Source organism: Betta splendens, chromosome 13, assembly GCF_900634795.4.
Source record: "Betta splendens chromosome 13, fBetSpl5.4, whole genome shotgun sequence".
Taxonomy (NCBI): Eukaryota; Metazoa; Chordata; class Actinopteri; order Anabantiformes; family Osphronemidae; genus Betta; species Betta splendens.
In genome coordinates, this window is record NC_040893.2 from 5,799,781 (window position 1) to 5,815,117 (window position 15,337).

General features: G+C 45.6%; 2 protein-coding genes across 6 annotated transcripts; one reads left to right on the forward strand and one right to left on the reverse strand.

Moving 5' to 3' along the window:
* The first annotated feature begins 418 nt into the window (after positions 1 to 418).
* On the forward strand, positions 419 to 3,180 carry si:dkey-4p15.5 (zona pellucida-like domain-containing protein 1). Its single transcript, XM_029171598.3, has 11 exons — positions 419 to 540; positions 812 to 921; positions 1,003 to 1,229; positions 1,430 to 1,614; positions 1,696 to 1,768; positions 1,850 to 1,947; positions 2,024 to 2,104; positions 2,180 to 2,351; positions 2,428 to 2,521; positions 2,809 to 2,838; positions 2,932 to 3,180. The coding sequence occupies exons 1-11, from the start codon at positions 419 to 421 to the stop codon at positions 3,066 to 3,068; spliced, it is 1,329 nt and encodes a 442-aa protein (XP_029027431.1). The 3' UTR covers positions 3,069 to 3,180.
* Positions 3,181 to 3,728: 548 nt separating this feature from the next.
* On the reverse strand, positions 3,729 to 15,243 carry sytl2b (synaptotagmin-like 2b). 5 transcript variants are annotated; one of them, XM_029172132.3, is made up of 20 exons: positions 15,070 to 15,243; positions 13,986 to 14,117; positions 12,537 to 12,700; positions 12,042 to 12,153; positions 11,411 to 11,459; positions 11,228 to 11,330; positions 10,760 to 11,141; positions 10,504 to 10,679; positions 8,065 to 10,311; positions 7,233 to 7,343; positions 7,106 to 7,156; positions 6,927 to 7,021; positions 6,730 to 6,840; positions 5,923 to 6,092; positions 5,746 to 5,848; positions 5,477 to 5,638; positions 5,097 to 5,181; positions 4,884 to 4,986; positions 4,594 to 4,799; positions 3,729 to 4,507 (listed from the first exon to the last, which is right to left on the reverse strand). In XM_029172132.3, exons 2-20 carry the CDS (start codon positions 14,084 to 14,086, stop codon positions 4,359 to 4,361), a joined length of 4,680 nt encoding a protein of 1,559 aa, XP_029027965.1. In that variant the 5' UTR covers positions 14,087 to 14,117; positions 15,070 to 15,243; the 3' UTR covers positions 3,729 to 4,358. The 5 variants fall into 5 exon arrangements, with proteins under 5 accessions (XP_029027965.1, XP_029027964.1, XP_029027963.1 ...); XM_029172131.3 differs by having other exon boundaries at positions 14,991 to 15,243; XM_029172130.3 differs by lacking the exon at positions 15,070 to 15,243 and having other exon boundaries at positions 11,228 to 11,327; positions 12,537 to 14,117.
* Positions 15,244 to 15,337: the final 94 nt, after the last annotated feature.

Sequence of the window (15,337 nt, forward strand, 5' to 3'; positions counted from 1 at the left end):
AAGCAGCACATACAGTAAGTGATTTGTCTGTTGTAAAATATTGTTTTGTCCAATAATGTGGCCTCATGCCCATAATTAAAACTACTCCATCTCCTGTGTCAGATACAGTTAAATGTTCTCACAAATGCTAATTTTCTAAGCTGTACTTTTATACTCTCTGTTGTATCTGTTGTTATAGTCTCTTTTGCATCAATAGACTATTGTTTGCACTATATGAGACAAATGACTATGGCTATATTTATGTGAACTATAGATGGAACCTTTTGTAAATAAAAACTATTTTCGCTCCCTTTAACATTAAAGTGAATATTCTCATTGACACAAGGTCAGCCAGAGCCAGTTTGTATGTGAACTGTGTTATTTTAGAAGCCCTATTATTCAGATTCACAATGTCTGTGAAATATTGGGCACGACGAAGATGTTTGTGGTCCAGATTATGTTACTGTGGGTGGAGGAGAGGGTTCCTTTCTACGCCCACCTGAGTATAAACAGGGATGATGTGGAATCAGGAACCGCAGCACCCAACATGAAGACTAACAGGTGAGGATGCCTTTATTCTGTTATTTCCTAGTGGTTTATTACTTTTAGATTTTATTTATTTATTTGATTTTATGAAAAAAAGTTACATTTAGTAAAAATATTTTATTAGGTATTACTCTGGATGAGCAAAGCTACAACTAAAGTCACTCATTTTATGCCTATGAGCTTTTGATGAACATTTTCATGGTTATCCCTCAGACATCTATACTTCACTTTGAAATACAGTGACTGTTGTGGTTGTGACCGTTTTGCTGTTTTCTCACAAATAAAGGCTCAGGACCGCGAGGCTGATCCTCCTTGTGTTCCAGCTGGGTCTGATTCTGAGAGCAGAGGCCCAGGTTCCAAATGCCTGCATTGCGAGTGAAACGAACCGAGCTCCAGGTTCGTACCAGACATCTTACACCTTTTTTTAGTTGTTCGATTTTTCGTATTCACTTCATTCATTCGCTCCATCTCTCACAGATTATGGGGACATAAATGTGTCCTGTGGAACTCAGTCCATAGACCTCAGCATTTTACTGTGTCCAGTCTATAACGCTCTTTACAATGAGTCTCTGCTGGTCCTCAATAATCAGTTCTCCAAAGCTGGCTGTTTTGGCACTCCTGACTGGACCGCTGTCCCACCGGTCTTAAGATTCAAAATCCCCTTGAATGAAACGTCCGTCACAGCCTGCGGCAACAGCTTTAAGGTACTGTGTGCGCTTTGCAATGTGTTCACACATCAACACGAGACAGTCCTAGATACTGTCTTCATAAAGAAATTACTTCCCAGACAGCTTTAATTCAGAAGAATTTTAAAAGGAAGTTTATGAATTCAGTTTTATCTTAGCTTTCGAGAGAAGAGAAATGCTCTCTTTAAACTAAAAATCCTGTCCTTCTCTTTTAACAGATAACTAGTGACGTGGGAAACGGACTCTTTTCAGACTTCTCAAGCGTCCAGAATGTCAATATCTCTGGCCTTGTCAATTCTAACGACCCCACCGGCGGGACAATCACCTATCGATCGCAGCTCCTGTACAGGTTCTCCTGTTACTATCCGCTGCAGTACCTGCTGAACAACACTCAGCTGGGCGTGTGAGTACTGGACGCAGTGTCCGTTGACTGTGGTGGGACTTGTTCCGGTACCTAATGCGCATTTGGTCTGGTCCCGTACAGGTCGGGCGTGAACGTGGCCGTTCGGGACAACAACGGCAGCTTCATCAGCACGCTGAGCATGCAGCTCTACAAAGTAAGACCTGCTTTGGCTTTCGCTACTGGACTAGCGTTTCACAATCTGACTTCAGGCCTACTTTTACTTTCTGTGGAACAGGACAGCTTGTACCAAGAACCCCTGATAATCCCACAATCAGGACTCAGTCTGAAGACCAAGATTTATGTTTCTGTTAAAGCCACCAATCTAACTAACAGGTATCTACTATCAGAGATCATGTATCATCTATTAATAAGAAAACACACACAAAATCATCCTGTCTGTCCTCAAAAGGTTCAATGTGCTGCTGGACAGATGCTACGCTACAACCAGTCCATACCCCTCATTTGCCGTCTTTTATGACCTCTTCGTGGGGTGAGTCTCGTCTACTTAACCACAGCATAGATTCTGTTTCACATGCTCGTCACACTGAGCATCCCACCGTCACAGGTGTACGCGCGACGCCCAGACTAAGATCGACCTCAACGGCGTGTCCCAGAGGGCGGCCTTCTCCTTCGAGGCCTTCAGATTCATAGAGCACAAAAACGTCACCGTCTCCACTTTCTACCTGCACTGTGCCACCAGGCTGTGCGAGGTCTCCACCTGCAGCTCATTATTACCCGTAAGTAACAAACTCTCTCATAGTCCTTCGCTCGTGCGTCACTGTAAACCGCAGCCCGTGTTCGCCTTTTCGACAGGTCTGTTCCGGCAGAAGAAAGAGGGAGGTTCAGGGGGGGCTGCCCAACGCCACCGTCACCTCAGCCGCCATATATGTCGGCCAGGTGAACGAAGGTCAGTCTGGAGGGCGCGATTTGATGAGGATAATGACACGTTATGTGCTGTAGTGATGAAAGTTAAAAAAAAATAAAATAAAAAAATAAATAAAATATTCTCCTGTAAAATAAACCTGAAGGCAAAAGCCAGACGCAGCTCAGCTTATCTAAAAGAAAACACAGATAATAGAATTTTCCTGCACAAGAAGAATCATCATTTATTATTTCTGGCCATTTGCTAACTGTGAAGATAAATTTGAATGAACCCTGACAACTATTGACCAGAGTTTTGATTGAATCTTTCAGGAGGTGCTCTGACCACTGTAGTTCCTACTGGTGAGAATACACACCATTAAATAATGGAGCATTTATACAGTACCCAGCCTATTATTGGATGGTAATATTAACCTCTCTCTCCGCGTGGCACAGGTGGGACGAATGGGACCACCTACAGCAGCCCAATGGTTGCCGTCATCATTTGCATTGTCATCCTAACCATTGTCATCATCGTCATGGCCTGGTACTTTGTGTTCGTCATTGGAAGGAGGAAACAACCTCGCCACTGATGCCTCCAGACCCTTCACCTCCCAAAGTGTAATAATTTACCATCTACAGAACAGGATCATACGCTACAGTAGAGATTCATGCTTACATTCATTTAGATGTTTCATCACAACACAGCTGTCATTTATCATGCAGGTATTGTAAATAACATGATTTATTAAATAGGAGATCAGGCATGAAAAATGTGTGCAATAGTTGTATATTATAAATAAATTGATGTGTGTTGGTTTAAAGCACATTAAAGTATTTAACAAAAAAGTATTAATCTTTTGCAATCACTTTTTTTAAAGCTGTTTGTCAAAGAACTCACACTGATGAAACACTATTACAGTGCATTATGTAATTATAAGTTGGTCTCCTGAACAGATAATTAGGTTGGCACATGATGAATAACTGCACGGAGTCTGCTTTGGTTACGAACTGTACTGGATTTTTAACAGCATCTAAACAACAGATTGGTGCACTTGCCGCATTACTTTGAATCTGTTTGTTTGTGTTAAAAGCTTTGTCTCTTCCTTCTCTTCCAGTTTTTCACCATAAAAGTCACAATCTACTCTGCCATACTGGTAAACATCTAGCAAAAGAATCAAACTGAGTCTGATTGAAGTTTCTGAAAAAAGCAAACAGGATTTGTAAAACTGGCGAAAAGATAAGACTAGTAGTTCGACATTAAATGTGTTTAATCAGATAAGTAATTTCAATATGAATAATACTGTCAAAAATAATCAGAAAAACCAGAATTCCAGGACATACAGCCACATAAAAAGGCATAAATGGCTTAAAGGACAGTTATATTAGGACAGATAAACTCCAGTTCAGTGTAGTTCCAGTTAAAACTAAAATCCTTGAGTCACTTTGATTGATCTGTTACTAATACAAGATAGACAACTACTGCAAGTGGGACAACGCTTTTAGTTGGTAGCAGATACGCTCAAAAAATATAGATACTGAAATTCAGAGATCAAGAACATTAAAGCTTCTATTTCAAAAGTTATGTGTGAAAGAAAGTAAAATCTGAAAACAAATCCACATATGCTGCAGACGCTGGGTGAACAATAACTCCTAACTGTTGCAACGCATTATAGTGGTGTGACTCACAGACACACTGCTTTACAGCAGCTCAACAACTGAAGCTTTTCTTTAAATGTCATTTTAGCCTTTAGCTTCCAGAAGGTATTAAAACAGCAGTAAAGAAGCAGTTGGTGTCTTTTTTACTGTAAATCTTTTTTTCAGCTCAAGAGCTGGAAGTTTGTTTTTCTCCTAAAACACATGAGACCTCTGTGTGGTTTCACCTATTTGAGGGCCGTTTTCGCACAGTTCAGCGTTCGCAGCGGCAGCACGCCTTCTATCCATTCATTAGGGGATGCCATCATGCGCTCCCACAGAGCCACCTCATCGGAGCCAGAGTCCATCCAGTCCACTGCCGCTCCATAACTTCTGCCTGCAAAACAGGACACAACTGATGGATCTCACTCACGGGTCACCGGCATCACCCAGTTCACGACGACGGCTCGTCGTCGCCATCACCTGTTCCAGATCCGAGCCTCAGACCCCCCAGCAGGTTGCCGGCGAGCCTGTCCCGGTCCCAGACCGTGAGCTCCACGCACGCCTCTGTGAGATCAACCTCTCTGATGCCGTCGTACACCATCGTGTGGTTGAACACGGGATTCGCCGTCCTCCGCAGCACGCGCGTCTTCTGCCGACTCTTCCTGCTCGTGTCCGGTAGCACAAAACTATAACAAGTAGCAAGTGGTCAACGCAGCAGCTCGATCCAGTGTGTGTTGTTACTGGTGAAGGGAGTGTGTGAGAGAGAAAACCATTTAACGTAGGGGTCGATGGTGGTCCTCACTAGAGGCAGGTTCTTGCAGTCCTTCACCCAAATATGAATCTCTCCAAAGTTGGAGGTTCCTTTAGCTAAACCTTAGGAGTGGAAACAAAGCCTGTGTTTACGGAGTTACAGATTAAAAACACTGATATTTCTGATAATTTCATTACATTAACATGTTTTGAACAGAGCACTGATTGCAAACCTTCGCTGCGGGTGATCTGTGGCAGGAACCGTATGGCCAGTCTCATCTCGCCACGATAATTTGATGGGACTAGATTAAGGATATTCTGAAATGTTTGACAGAGGGAACTTTACTACCTCTGAAAATAATGTTCCAAAAGTTCTCCATAAACATATTGCACAATAGGCCCAGGTCATGTGATATAAACAGACCTGCTCCTATTTCATCAAAGAACAGTGACGAAGGATAAAGTGGGCTAAGTGTGTGTGTGTGTGTGTGTGTGTGTGTGTGTGTGTGTGTGTGTGTGTGTGTGCGTGTGTGTGTGTGTGTGTGTGTGCGCGTGTGTGTGTGTGCGTGTGTGTGTGTGTGTGTGTCTCTCTCTCTCTTTCTTTTCTTCGTACTCTTGGTTTCAAGGCTAAGTAGTTCATCTGGGTGTGGTCCAGGTCCCAGTTGGAGAGGTCTACATCCACCTCACCAAGGAAACTGTTCCTGCCAAATGTGTCGTGATGCCAAACGGACAGAATGAGCGTCTGCGTCCTGAGGTGATCCATGCGAACGCGATACTGTACACACACAACAACACAGGGCTTCTGAATGTGCCAGGTTATGTGGATTAAAGCAGGATGTGGGAAAGTGTACTTCTAGCACAACTGGCCTTCAGGGTTCTTACTCGGAGAATCTCATTGAAGATTGGATTTAATGTCTTCTTCTTTACAGACGTTTTTCTCTTTCCCAGATGATCTTTGTCAGGAACTAGGTAGCTCTTCACGTACCTGACAAAACATTTGATCTTGAAAGATGAGAGAATGCAGCCACAGTCGAGAGCACTCGTGCTATTTTTACTCACGGATCCGACCGGGCCCTCTTCTGGTCGACCGCAGCCAGGTCTCGACACTCAGCCACGAAGATGTGAAACTCCTGGAGCCGCTGAACGTAGTTAATGGAGAACTGGATGTTTCCCTGAATGTCAATATTCCCAAAGTCTCCGCTGTACATTGTCATCACGCTTCCGCTCAACTACAGCAGGAGCAAAGAAAGAGGTGCAATGAAAACTACAGTAAGAAATGAAGATCAGAGTCACTTGAAAAGAGAATAACTGACCATTTGGTTTAAATAGAAAAGATTCACTGTCTTAGTTTCTTTCATTTTTTTGTCACTATCCACAAATGCAGACAAAGATCACAAGCTGCAAACGAGCTTTTTAATTCACCAGGACTTTTATGAAAGTGAGTATTTCTGTAATGGTAGACATGGCCCTCTCTAACTGTAAGCATCCCATCTACTGTAACTGTCCAGACGTAATCAGGGTTTTCTTAGCACATTTGGCTAAAATTAACGAATTCCGGCCTATTTCGACAACTTCCTGCCAATATTTGTTTTTGTTTGTCAATATTTCTTGGCAACTGACTAAAATCTCACATTAGAGAGTCTGAGTTTTCAAGTAGTTGTACTTGGCTATGCTGCTTTAGGCTCTTTACTGAGGCGAGAGTGAAGAGCTGCCCAGATTATTGGCAGTGTAGATGTAGACCAAATGTTTGGTTTCAATCAACCTCCCAGAGAATAGTCACAGCCCATGTAACATAGCTCAGTGATGCAGCCAGGACAGAAGCAGAGCAGGTTAGACGCGTGTTAGCGAGACACATGTTAAACATACAGACGACATGGACGCCATGCCAGAGGAGTCCGTGAGGTTAGACATGGATCGGCCCATCATTAGTTTCCCTCTGTGGTCCTCGAAGGTGGAGTCAGTGTCTATGTCAGCGTCCTGCAACACACACAGCAGGCTTTGCACAGACAGCTCTGTGCAAAGGAAGGCCAGCAGGCTACGTGAAGATGCAGCGGCCGCTTTACCTCCTTCTGCAAGAACGATGGAACCGATTTGCTCATTTTCTTTAGATGGTCTGGATCCGAAAATAAGGACGAGGAGTTTAATGGGATTGTCGACACTAAAGGAAAAGCAGAGTTTTTTAAAAAGTCTCATTTGCTACTGTGGCTTCCAGGATGTTCACATATGTACAATGTCAGTTTACCGTCGCTTGTACGTCTCACATCAGCAGGTGGCTCTTGTCCCCTTTCTTGCCCTGTGACACACAACAGCAAGAATCAGCTGTCTTTACATAGGATCAATCTGTAGCTGCACGTTGGGGAAATGCTCACACTCTGACGAGGATGCGATGTCCTCCATACTTTTAGCCAGATTTCTGGGCCGTGCTTCCGCTCGCTTCAACGCTTTCCTCACGAGGTTGTGGGTCTCGTTATCATTTTCACCTGCAGCAATGATGATGATGATGAGCTTGTTTGGAATAGATTTATTGTTGTTCAAATAATGTGAATATTAACTCACAATGCTGAACACAACAAAACGACTTGATAAAATGGTGAGAACAGTGTAAAGACAACTAAAGAGAACTAAAAAATAGAAAATAATTTGTAAAATAATAAATCAACCCTTTCTAAATAATAATGCATAAAGTAGCATTTATTACCTGAACATTTAATCTTGTGCATTGATCTTACGCATCTTGTGCAAATATTATAAATATTCACTGTAAATGCTTATGTTTGAAGGAAACATACAGTCTGTCAGTGTAACCCGATTTAAACTGGCGTGGAGGGATTGGCAGTGTTAGAGTTAGACCCAACCCACAAACTAAACAAGATCAGCTGAGCTCAGCAACTGTTTACAGAGATTTACTTGTGCCAACAAAGATAAAATGACGCGGACGTTATATCAAGGATGATGCTGGACACGACCCACAGCGATAATCAACTGTCAACGACTCTGCAAACAGCAGGGCAACTTTAAAACACACTTCAAACTCACGTGCTTCATTTTTAAAATTAAGTAACTATGATATGTAACAAAGCACATGTTTAATGAGAACCTCATAGAAGATAAATCTTTTAAATTTTTTTTTTTGGCCCAATTTTAAAAATTGCTAGTAGAAGAAACCAGACTTTGATCTGTAAGTGCTATCTGGGTGCTTACGGTTAGAACTGGCCCTGGAACTGGGCCGGGTGTCCGAGGTGCTGCTCTGGGCCGACTCCTGACCCGTGTCTGAGCTGCTGTAGTTGGCCCCCAGGGGGCGCTGACTGGGCCTGTTGGCCTTCCGGCTGGAGCGCTCCTCGGAGCACACTGGGGTGCTAGCCCTCACCGGGGCAAACTCGTGCGGCCTGCCCTCCGACCCTTCCTCCCTCACAGCCGGGGCGAGCGACGCGTGGACGCTGGTGCCGTCCGTCATCCCCAGGTAGTGCCGGTAGTCTCTGGGAACGAACGCCCGCGCAAGTGGGGTTAGGGTCTCGGTTTCCTCGGAAGATCGTCTCTGCAGGACGCCTTTGTCTTTGATCGGCCTCTCCTTTCTGCTCTGGGACTGAACCGGACTCACGTCCACTTGAAGCGGGCCTTTCTCGTCAGGACCACACAGGGCAAACATGCTTGTGGCTCGACGTAAAGAACTGCGGCCGCTTGAGTTGCTGAAACTGTCTTTTCTCCCCTTTGCAGGACGAGTTTCTCTCCCAGAGGTCATCTGAGATTTTGTGGGTTTTTCTTTGCTGAACTCTTTGGAGCTTCTTCTAGACTCTGACCTACTCTGGGGCGACCTGGACCGACCCTGTGGAGGTGGAGATGACTTCATGGCAGGTCTGGTTTTCTCCACGGTGGAGTGAACCTCAGACTCGTCCCACTTGAACTCCGGACTTTGAATGTGGGCACTCACTGGCTCTTTCCTTTTGGGGCTTTTGGGTTTGTCATGAGACAATGGCGCCCTGGCTTCTGCCGCGGCCTCGTCCCAGAACACACGCAGCGTGTTGAAATTCGATCTGCTCATGTTCAGGCTGGGGGACAAACTCTCCATTCGCTGATTCAAAGGAACAACAGTAAAGTTCGGATGGTTTCTGTTGGAGTCGTCAGCGTCGCCATCAGAATCGTTTCCAACTGACCTCAGATCGTACTCAGACTTGGTAAATCTTTTATTCAGTCTTGCCCGGTTTGCACGGTGATAAACTTTCCCATCCACCTTAGGTTTGTCCTTGTAGAGCGTGGGTTTGTTCATCTCCTGCTCCCAGAAAGATCTCAGCTGCTTTATCTTCTCTGCTCTACCTTCTTGTGGCGAAGCTCGTTGGTCCATGTTAGGATCTTCATCCTCTCTGTCCATCCTCATGATGACGTCACTTGACTGTCTACAAATGCTTCTTTTAGCGTCGACCTGTCCATCATTCTCATCTAGACTGAAGGCCATGCTCAGGCTGTTTCTGGACAAACCGATCTTCTCCGGTGCAGGACTGTCGTTTGGCTTGACATCTACATCCAGTCCAGGCACAGACAGGGTCTTTGTCAGCTCTTCTGGGACCTGGGAGGTAACAGGTTGTTGATTTGGTTGAGCTGGAGTTCCTCTAGACTGGACAGCTGTCCTGGACTGGGGGCCGGGTCTGCTTGCATGTGAGACCTCTGCACTTCTTCTGTCTTGGGGCTTGGGCTGTACATTCAAAAGGTCATCATGTGTTGGGTCATGCGTGTTTACTACCGGACGGTGCTGCATGTTCACATCTAAGTGAAGCCCGTCGGTATTATCCGCTATCCTTTGATCGCTTCCGTTCCTGCTGTTTATCCCAAAGGGCATATTAAACACTCCATGTTGTTTGCTCACGCTCGCCTCCTTTTTCCCTGCTGGCTGGTGAGCAGGTTTTTGTTCACTGTCGCTGGGCGCGACTGATTTGCTGATAAGCATTTTCAGGCCATTGTTGCTTTTCTCCCAGAAAGACTTCTGATGACATATTCTGGGCGACTGCCAGTCATCGTCATTATCTTCCACCTCCTGTGGCTGCATTCTTCTTTCTCTACTATCTGCCACCATCTCCTCATTCTGTGTCTTGTTGTCTCTAACCCCCAGAGCCTCATTGGTCTGTCTTTGACCTCTCTCCATTTCGAGAGCCTCTTCCCTCCTATAAATGTTCCCATTGTCATTCCTCAATGACTCCTCATATTTTATTTTGTTGCTTTCTGCGTGTTTCTCAGAGATCTCTGCAGCCCCAGGATCATCTTGTCTTTTTAACCAGTCACTGCTGTCTGTGCTGCGACTGAACCAGTCCAGCACCTTGGCAATGGAGTCTTCATCACCAGTGGGACTGGTGACCTGAGTGGATAACTTGAAGACATGTTTCGGATTTGATTTGTATTGTGCTTGCTGATCAGTTTTATCAATGAACTTGAGATCATAGGAGACAGGAGGCTCTGGATCTGTGGAAACAAAGTCAAATCCAGTCAAAAGCTTTTTAGTGTGTAAAACACAACAAATAGACCTCATACTGGCAGTTGTATTTTAATGATCCTTCTCCTGTAGATACCCTTTAAAAATCTATCAAGTAAAACAATATGTATGTAAAAGTCCAAACATACTAAGGCAGCATCAAAGTTAATTAGTGAACTTACCCACAATGCTGTGGGTGGAACTCTCCATTTCTCTGACCACACTGCCGGTGTTTTCATAACCTGAGTCTTTAAAAATGTCCTTTGGTAGGATGACAGTTTTCACCCCCACACATTCTCTTTGTGCCTGAGCGTCTCCTGCTTTCTGTGTGCTTTGGTTTTCTGTGAATGTTTCACCTCTGAAATAACACAGCTAGTCAGTTGCAGGGCAAAGCCAAAGGCATTGAATCGATGGCTCGGAGTGAACGTTTCTAGGCACCTGTCTCTTGCGGGTGAAGGTGGCTTCCAGTTCATCTCCAGATGGGAATTCGAGGCGTCTTGTGCGGAGCTGAGCGGCTGAGGTATCTTGTTATACGCCGCGGCTGCACCTCTCTGGGGCATCTCATCCCGGCCCCTCGACTGGTTGGAGCTCCCACTGGACCCCCGCTGAAGGCTTGTCCTGGGAGCAGGGACGACTCCCTCTGGCCGAACCTGTGCATCAAATCCCGGATCGCTGGTTTCCGAATGACTGCGTCTTGGAAGGAAAGTCCTCTTCTTCGGGACTGGCCTGAACCCGGCGGAGGAGCCCTCTGACGTCAGAGAGCCTCCTGAAGTCTGAGCAAGTTCACCTCGAAGGGGATTCTTCAGCGGAGACGCGAGTTCTAATGAAAATATGACAGAAATATCATTTGTGTGTCATCGTGAGAAAATATTTACCTGCCAGCCTTCTAAAAGTGTGAATTGAAACCTTTGTTGGGTGAGACTTGGTCCCAAACGGGTGACGTGTCCATATTACTTTCAGGAGGTTCCACAGGAATAAGTGATGCGCGGTTGAAAGGGTTGTGCCTCTGCTTGAAGGAAAACAAATATAAGTAATGCCTCTCATCACGTGATCTGCAACAAACCTGTTAGACACATCCGCCTACTGTACCATTCGCGGAGAGCGGAACCCAGAGTGAACATTCTCCTTCTCTGCATCACTGAGGAAAACAATAGAAAAGTTAGGTCAGAAAAGGAGAATTGAAAGAAACCAGATGAAGCTACAGTTTGTTCTTCAGCCGCTTGGCCAAGTCAAATATTGACTGCACAGTAAAAGCAGGGTGATTCATGTGACACAGGAATATGTCAGGTTTCGGTCCAAAAGAAAAACATATCTTTTGCTGGGATTCGCTGTAAAAACTATTTAGACTTAGATCAAAGCCAATTAAATGATGCATAATGAATTTTGTTATGTCTAAATCGGAATCAGCCGACTGCAGCCTGTCCCTCCTGTCAGCTGTGACTCGGAGCTGCTACAGTCTTCGAGTCAAACGCTTTATGAATGTGCTGTTGCTTCCCTGAAACCACATCCTGCATCGCTGAGACTGTACAGTGGCTCCAGCTGGGCTGTAAAAGACGCGCTCCCACTAAGCACCACCTATGTTTGCAGAGGCTGAGTCACTGTACACACACACACACACACACACACACACACACACACACACACACAAACACACACACACACACACACAATGATAAACGCAGGCATGTGACAGAGCGGCTGAAGACAGTGTGATGTGTACTTTATCTGCTGCGGCTGTGTCGCCTCCAAACATCTGGCGGGTTTCGACGGAGGGACGCTTTCTGCAGCCCGGCTGCTGGGGATCCTGGGCCTTTCGAGTCTGAGAGACCCATCTGCAGCGAGAAGGGGAAGATAAATAGCTCTGAAGCCGTTTCTCAGTAACGCTGCAGCCGGGCGGTTCAGTCACACTCCGATCCCGCAGTTCGTCTGCCCTCAAGGATGCAGTGTTTGCCCAGGGTGAAACCGGCTTTTAAATCCAATATTTTCCCAAAGTGTGACACGGCCTCTGCGCTGTGTGGCAGCGGGCGCTAAGTCGGGCCCGCGGGCGCTGGCAGCGGCTGCCGCAGCTTCTGATTTGAGCTCCAGCTTCACCGCGGGTGAACACGTTATCCTTCCAGGATGAGAGCAGACACCGGTGGGATGATGAAGGCACCTGTGACCACACAGTGTCTTCAGAAAGTAATGGGCCGACTACTGAGGTCACACCCAAACCCACCTAAACCGGCGGCTTTCCTCTGTTTCATTGAGGCCAGGATTATGTCTGAGCCGTGGATCTTGTCCGTGTGTCTGCGGGATTTGGCTTCGTAAAACCACTCTCCGGTCAAATACTTCAGCTTGCTGTCTGACGGTGAGCCGCTGCTCAGCACTGTCTCCAGTTTCCTAAGAACAATTAAGGAAACACAAAGGAAGCATGTACAGATGCCGGTAGCGACCAGCGGTTCTTTGACGACTCCATTGTGAACAAAAGCACACGGCATGGACACAAACGCACGCACAAACACACACGAGCAGAGAATCTGACACTTGTTTGCATTTCGGCAGTGTTGATCACTAAATATGAGGAGAAACATGAAACCCAGTGCAGACAGAGAAGACACAAATCACCAGAGGCTGTTCTGAAGCTAGACCACACACACACACACACACACACACACACACACACACACACACACACACACACACACAAATTGCTATTTCCATCATTTAAATAAAACATCATAAAAGGTCAAAGGTCATAATATCGCCAGAGGTTTCACAGACTTGGGACAAACATCTGAGATGATGTCTGCTGTTATTTAGTGCCACATAAACCAACGTAATTAAATCGAGTTAATATTATGTTTAAGCGCATCATACGCAGTATTTCCTGCTGTTCTCTGTTAGTTTTCAGCTTAATTTACCATTTGCACATGACCTTTGGAGGGAACGGAAGGAATCCAGAAAACAGTTCCATCAAGTTCAAATTGAATCACAGAGAGTAAAAGAACAAATTCCTGCGACTGATCCGACTCATCTTTCCTTTTGACGCCGGACCACGCGAGTCATGTGAAGACGGGCTGGCGCATTATTACAGGCTGTGGGCCTAATCCTTTTACAGCTGACTGGCCGAGACACAGTAGGCTTCAAATTCCATCAAACCCACGATCAAAAGCGGATTGTTCCATGACATTCAAATTGAAAACAGACCACGAAGGCGGAACGTTTGTGAGGAGTCGGACGGACTTTACGTCAGTGTGAGCTTTTCCTCGCCTCTGACGCTGCTGAGACTCAAACTACACAACGGTGGGGACCTGAGGTCCTTCACAGGTTCGTGTCTCCCACCGCTGTGTGTTTAATGGCTTCTCTTCCTGACCGCCGGCAGTGTGATGCTCTCCCGTGTGCGAACGCTTACGAGGCTCTAATCCAATTGCTCACCTCACACTGAGGATTCTCTGTGATGGAAGCAGCGTCTGTGTCCGGCCAGGCTTTTATTGTGTTACATTATTAGAGCCACGGTGGGCATGTTTACTGTCCCACAGAGGCTTCTGCTCACAAGACGGGCAATATATGGCCTTATTAAATCAATAAAATGACATTAGCTGGACAACATGGCAGATTTAATATTCAACCGGAACATCTCAGCTCACGTATCAGAAAAAAAAGTCAAACTACACGTATATTGGACCTGATTCTCTCCCCCTCAGACTTCTTCAGCTCAAGGTCCCTCCTCAGCACCATCATTATCTTCCCCTGCTCCTCCTCCGTCAGGTGGCTCAGGTCGATCATGGCTCCTCCTCGGTGCACAGCAGGTCAGTCTCTGTCACAGAGATTCACACAGTTGAACGTCCTGCCCACACATTGGCCACAGTGAAGCCACAAAAGGCAGCATCCGCCATTCAGTATGTTGGTGCGAGCAAAAAGCCACGAGATTCAGTTCTGGCCAATGTTCATGCATCAGTGCAGTGAAGCCCACGGAACCAGAAACATCTGCAGCACTGGGAGGACGAGCTACGTTCTGTTGTACACGGCAGGGGAACGTCACAGGTTCTACCAAGAGCTTCACTGACGTCTAGTAAAGTGTTGATATGATATTTGTCAGACATGCAGATCCTAACCTAAAACATCCCAAGATATATATATATATATATATATATATATATATATATATATATAATATCACCTCAGTCACCTGGTAAATACACAATACTAATAGATGTTTAAATTCCTCCTTTCACTTAAGCATGTAAACACATCCTTCACTTGTTCTTTACCATGAAGTGAAGTGCAGCTCAGGTTCTCTTCGGGTGTGTTTGCCCAACATTTGCTGGATGTTGACACAACTGGCCCAACGACAAACTTGTGTGTCTTTCTTTCAAACTCTATCGCTAACGCTTATTCATTATTCTCCACCACCAAATTATTCTAATATAGGAAACAAGAGCTATTTTCTACGTTAGGTAAACGCTTCGTTCACAGTTTAACACAGTTAAGTGATAATGAGGTTTCCTCGTCTTCATTTTAGATGACACGAAGCACGTATGACCGTTTTAGAAGCAGTTGTAGCAGCAGTGACACTTCTCTGTCTGAATGAACAACAAACCGGCGGTTTTAGTGATTAATTCATTATCTTACAATTAAGGAAAGTGACAAGTTTCTTCTCAGGTGAAGGACGTAGTAACACGTGACCTACCTCACAGGACCCCCACTCTCTTCCTAAAGTGCATGTCGCTGTGGTGTTAAAATGCACAGGCTGGAGTTAAAGTCTTTACCTCGTCTTCGGCACAGACCCGCGGCTGCTGCTCCTGCTGGAGGGAAGGTGGGAGGTGTGGTGGGGCGGGCGGTGTCGGTGTGTTTGAACAGGGAGGCCCTGCGACAGCTGCAACAGCTGTTCGATGATCTTTTCACTTCATTTCATCCGTAGCTTGATGTGATTTGTTTGCTGGTGGCATCCGATTAAAGTGTCTCAAAGTAAGGTACGTCTGTGAAGCGTAAATAAAAGGCACTAACCCATCTGTGTTGTAATAACTGGTAGCGGCC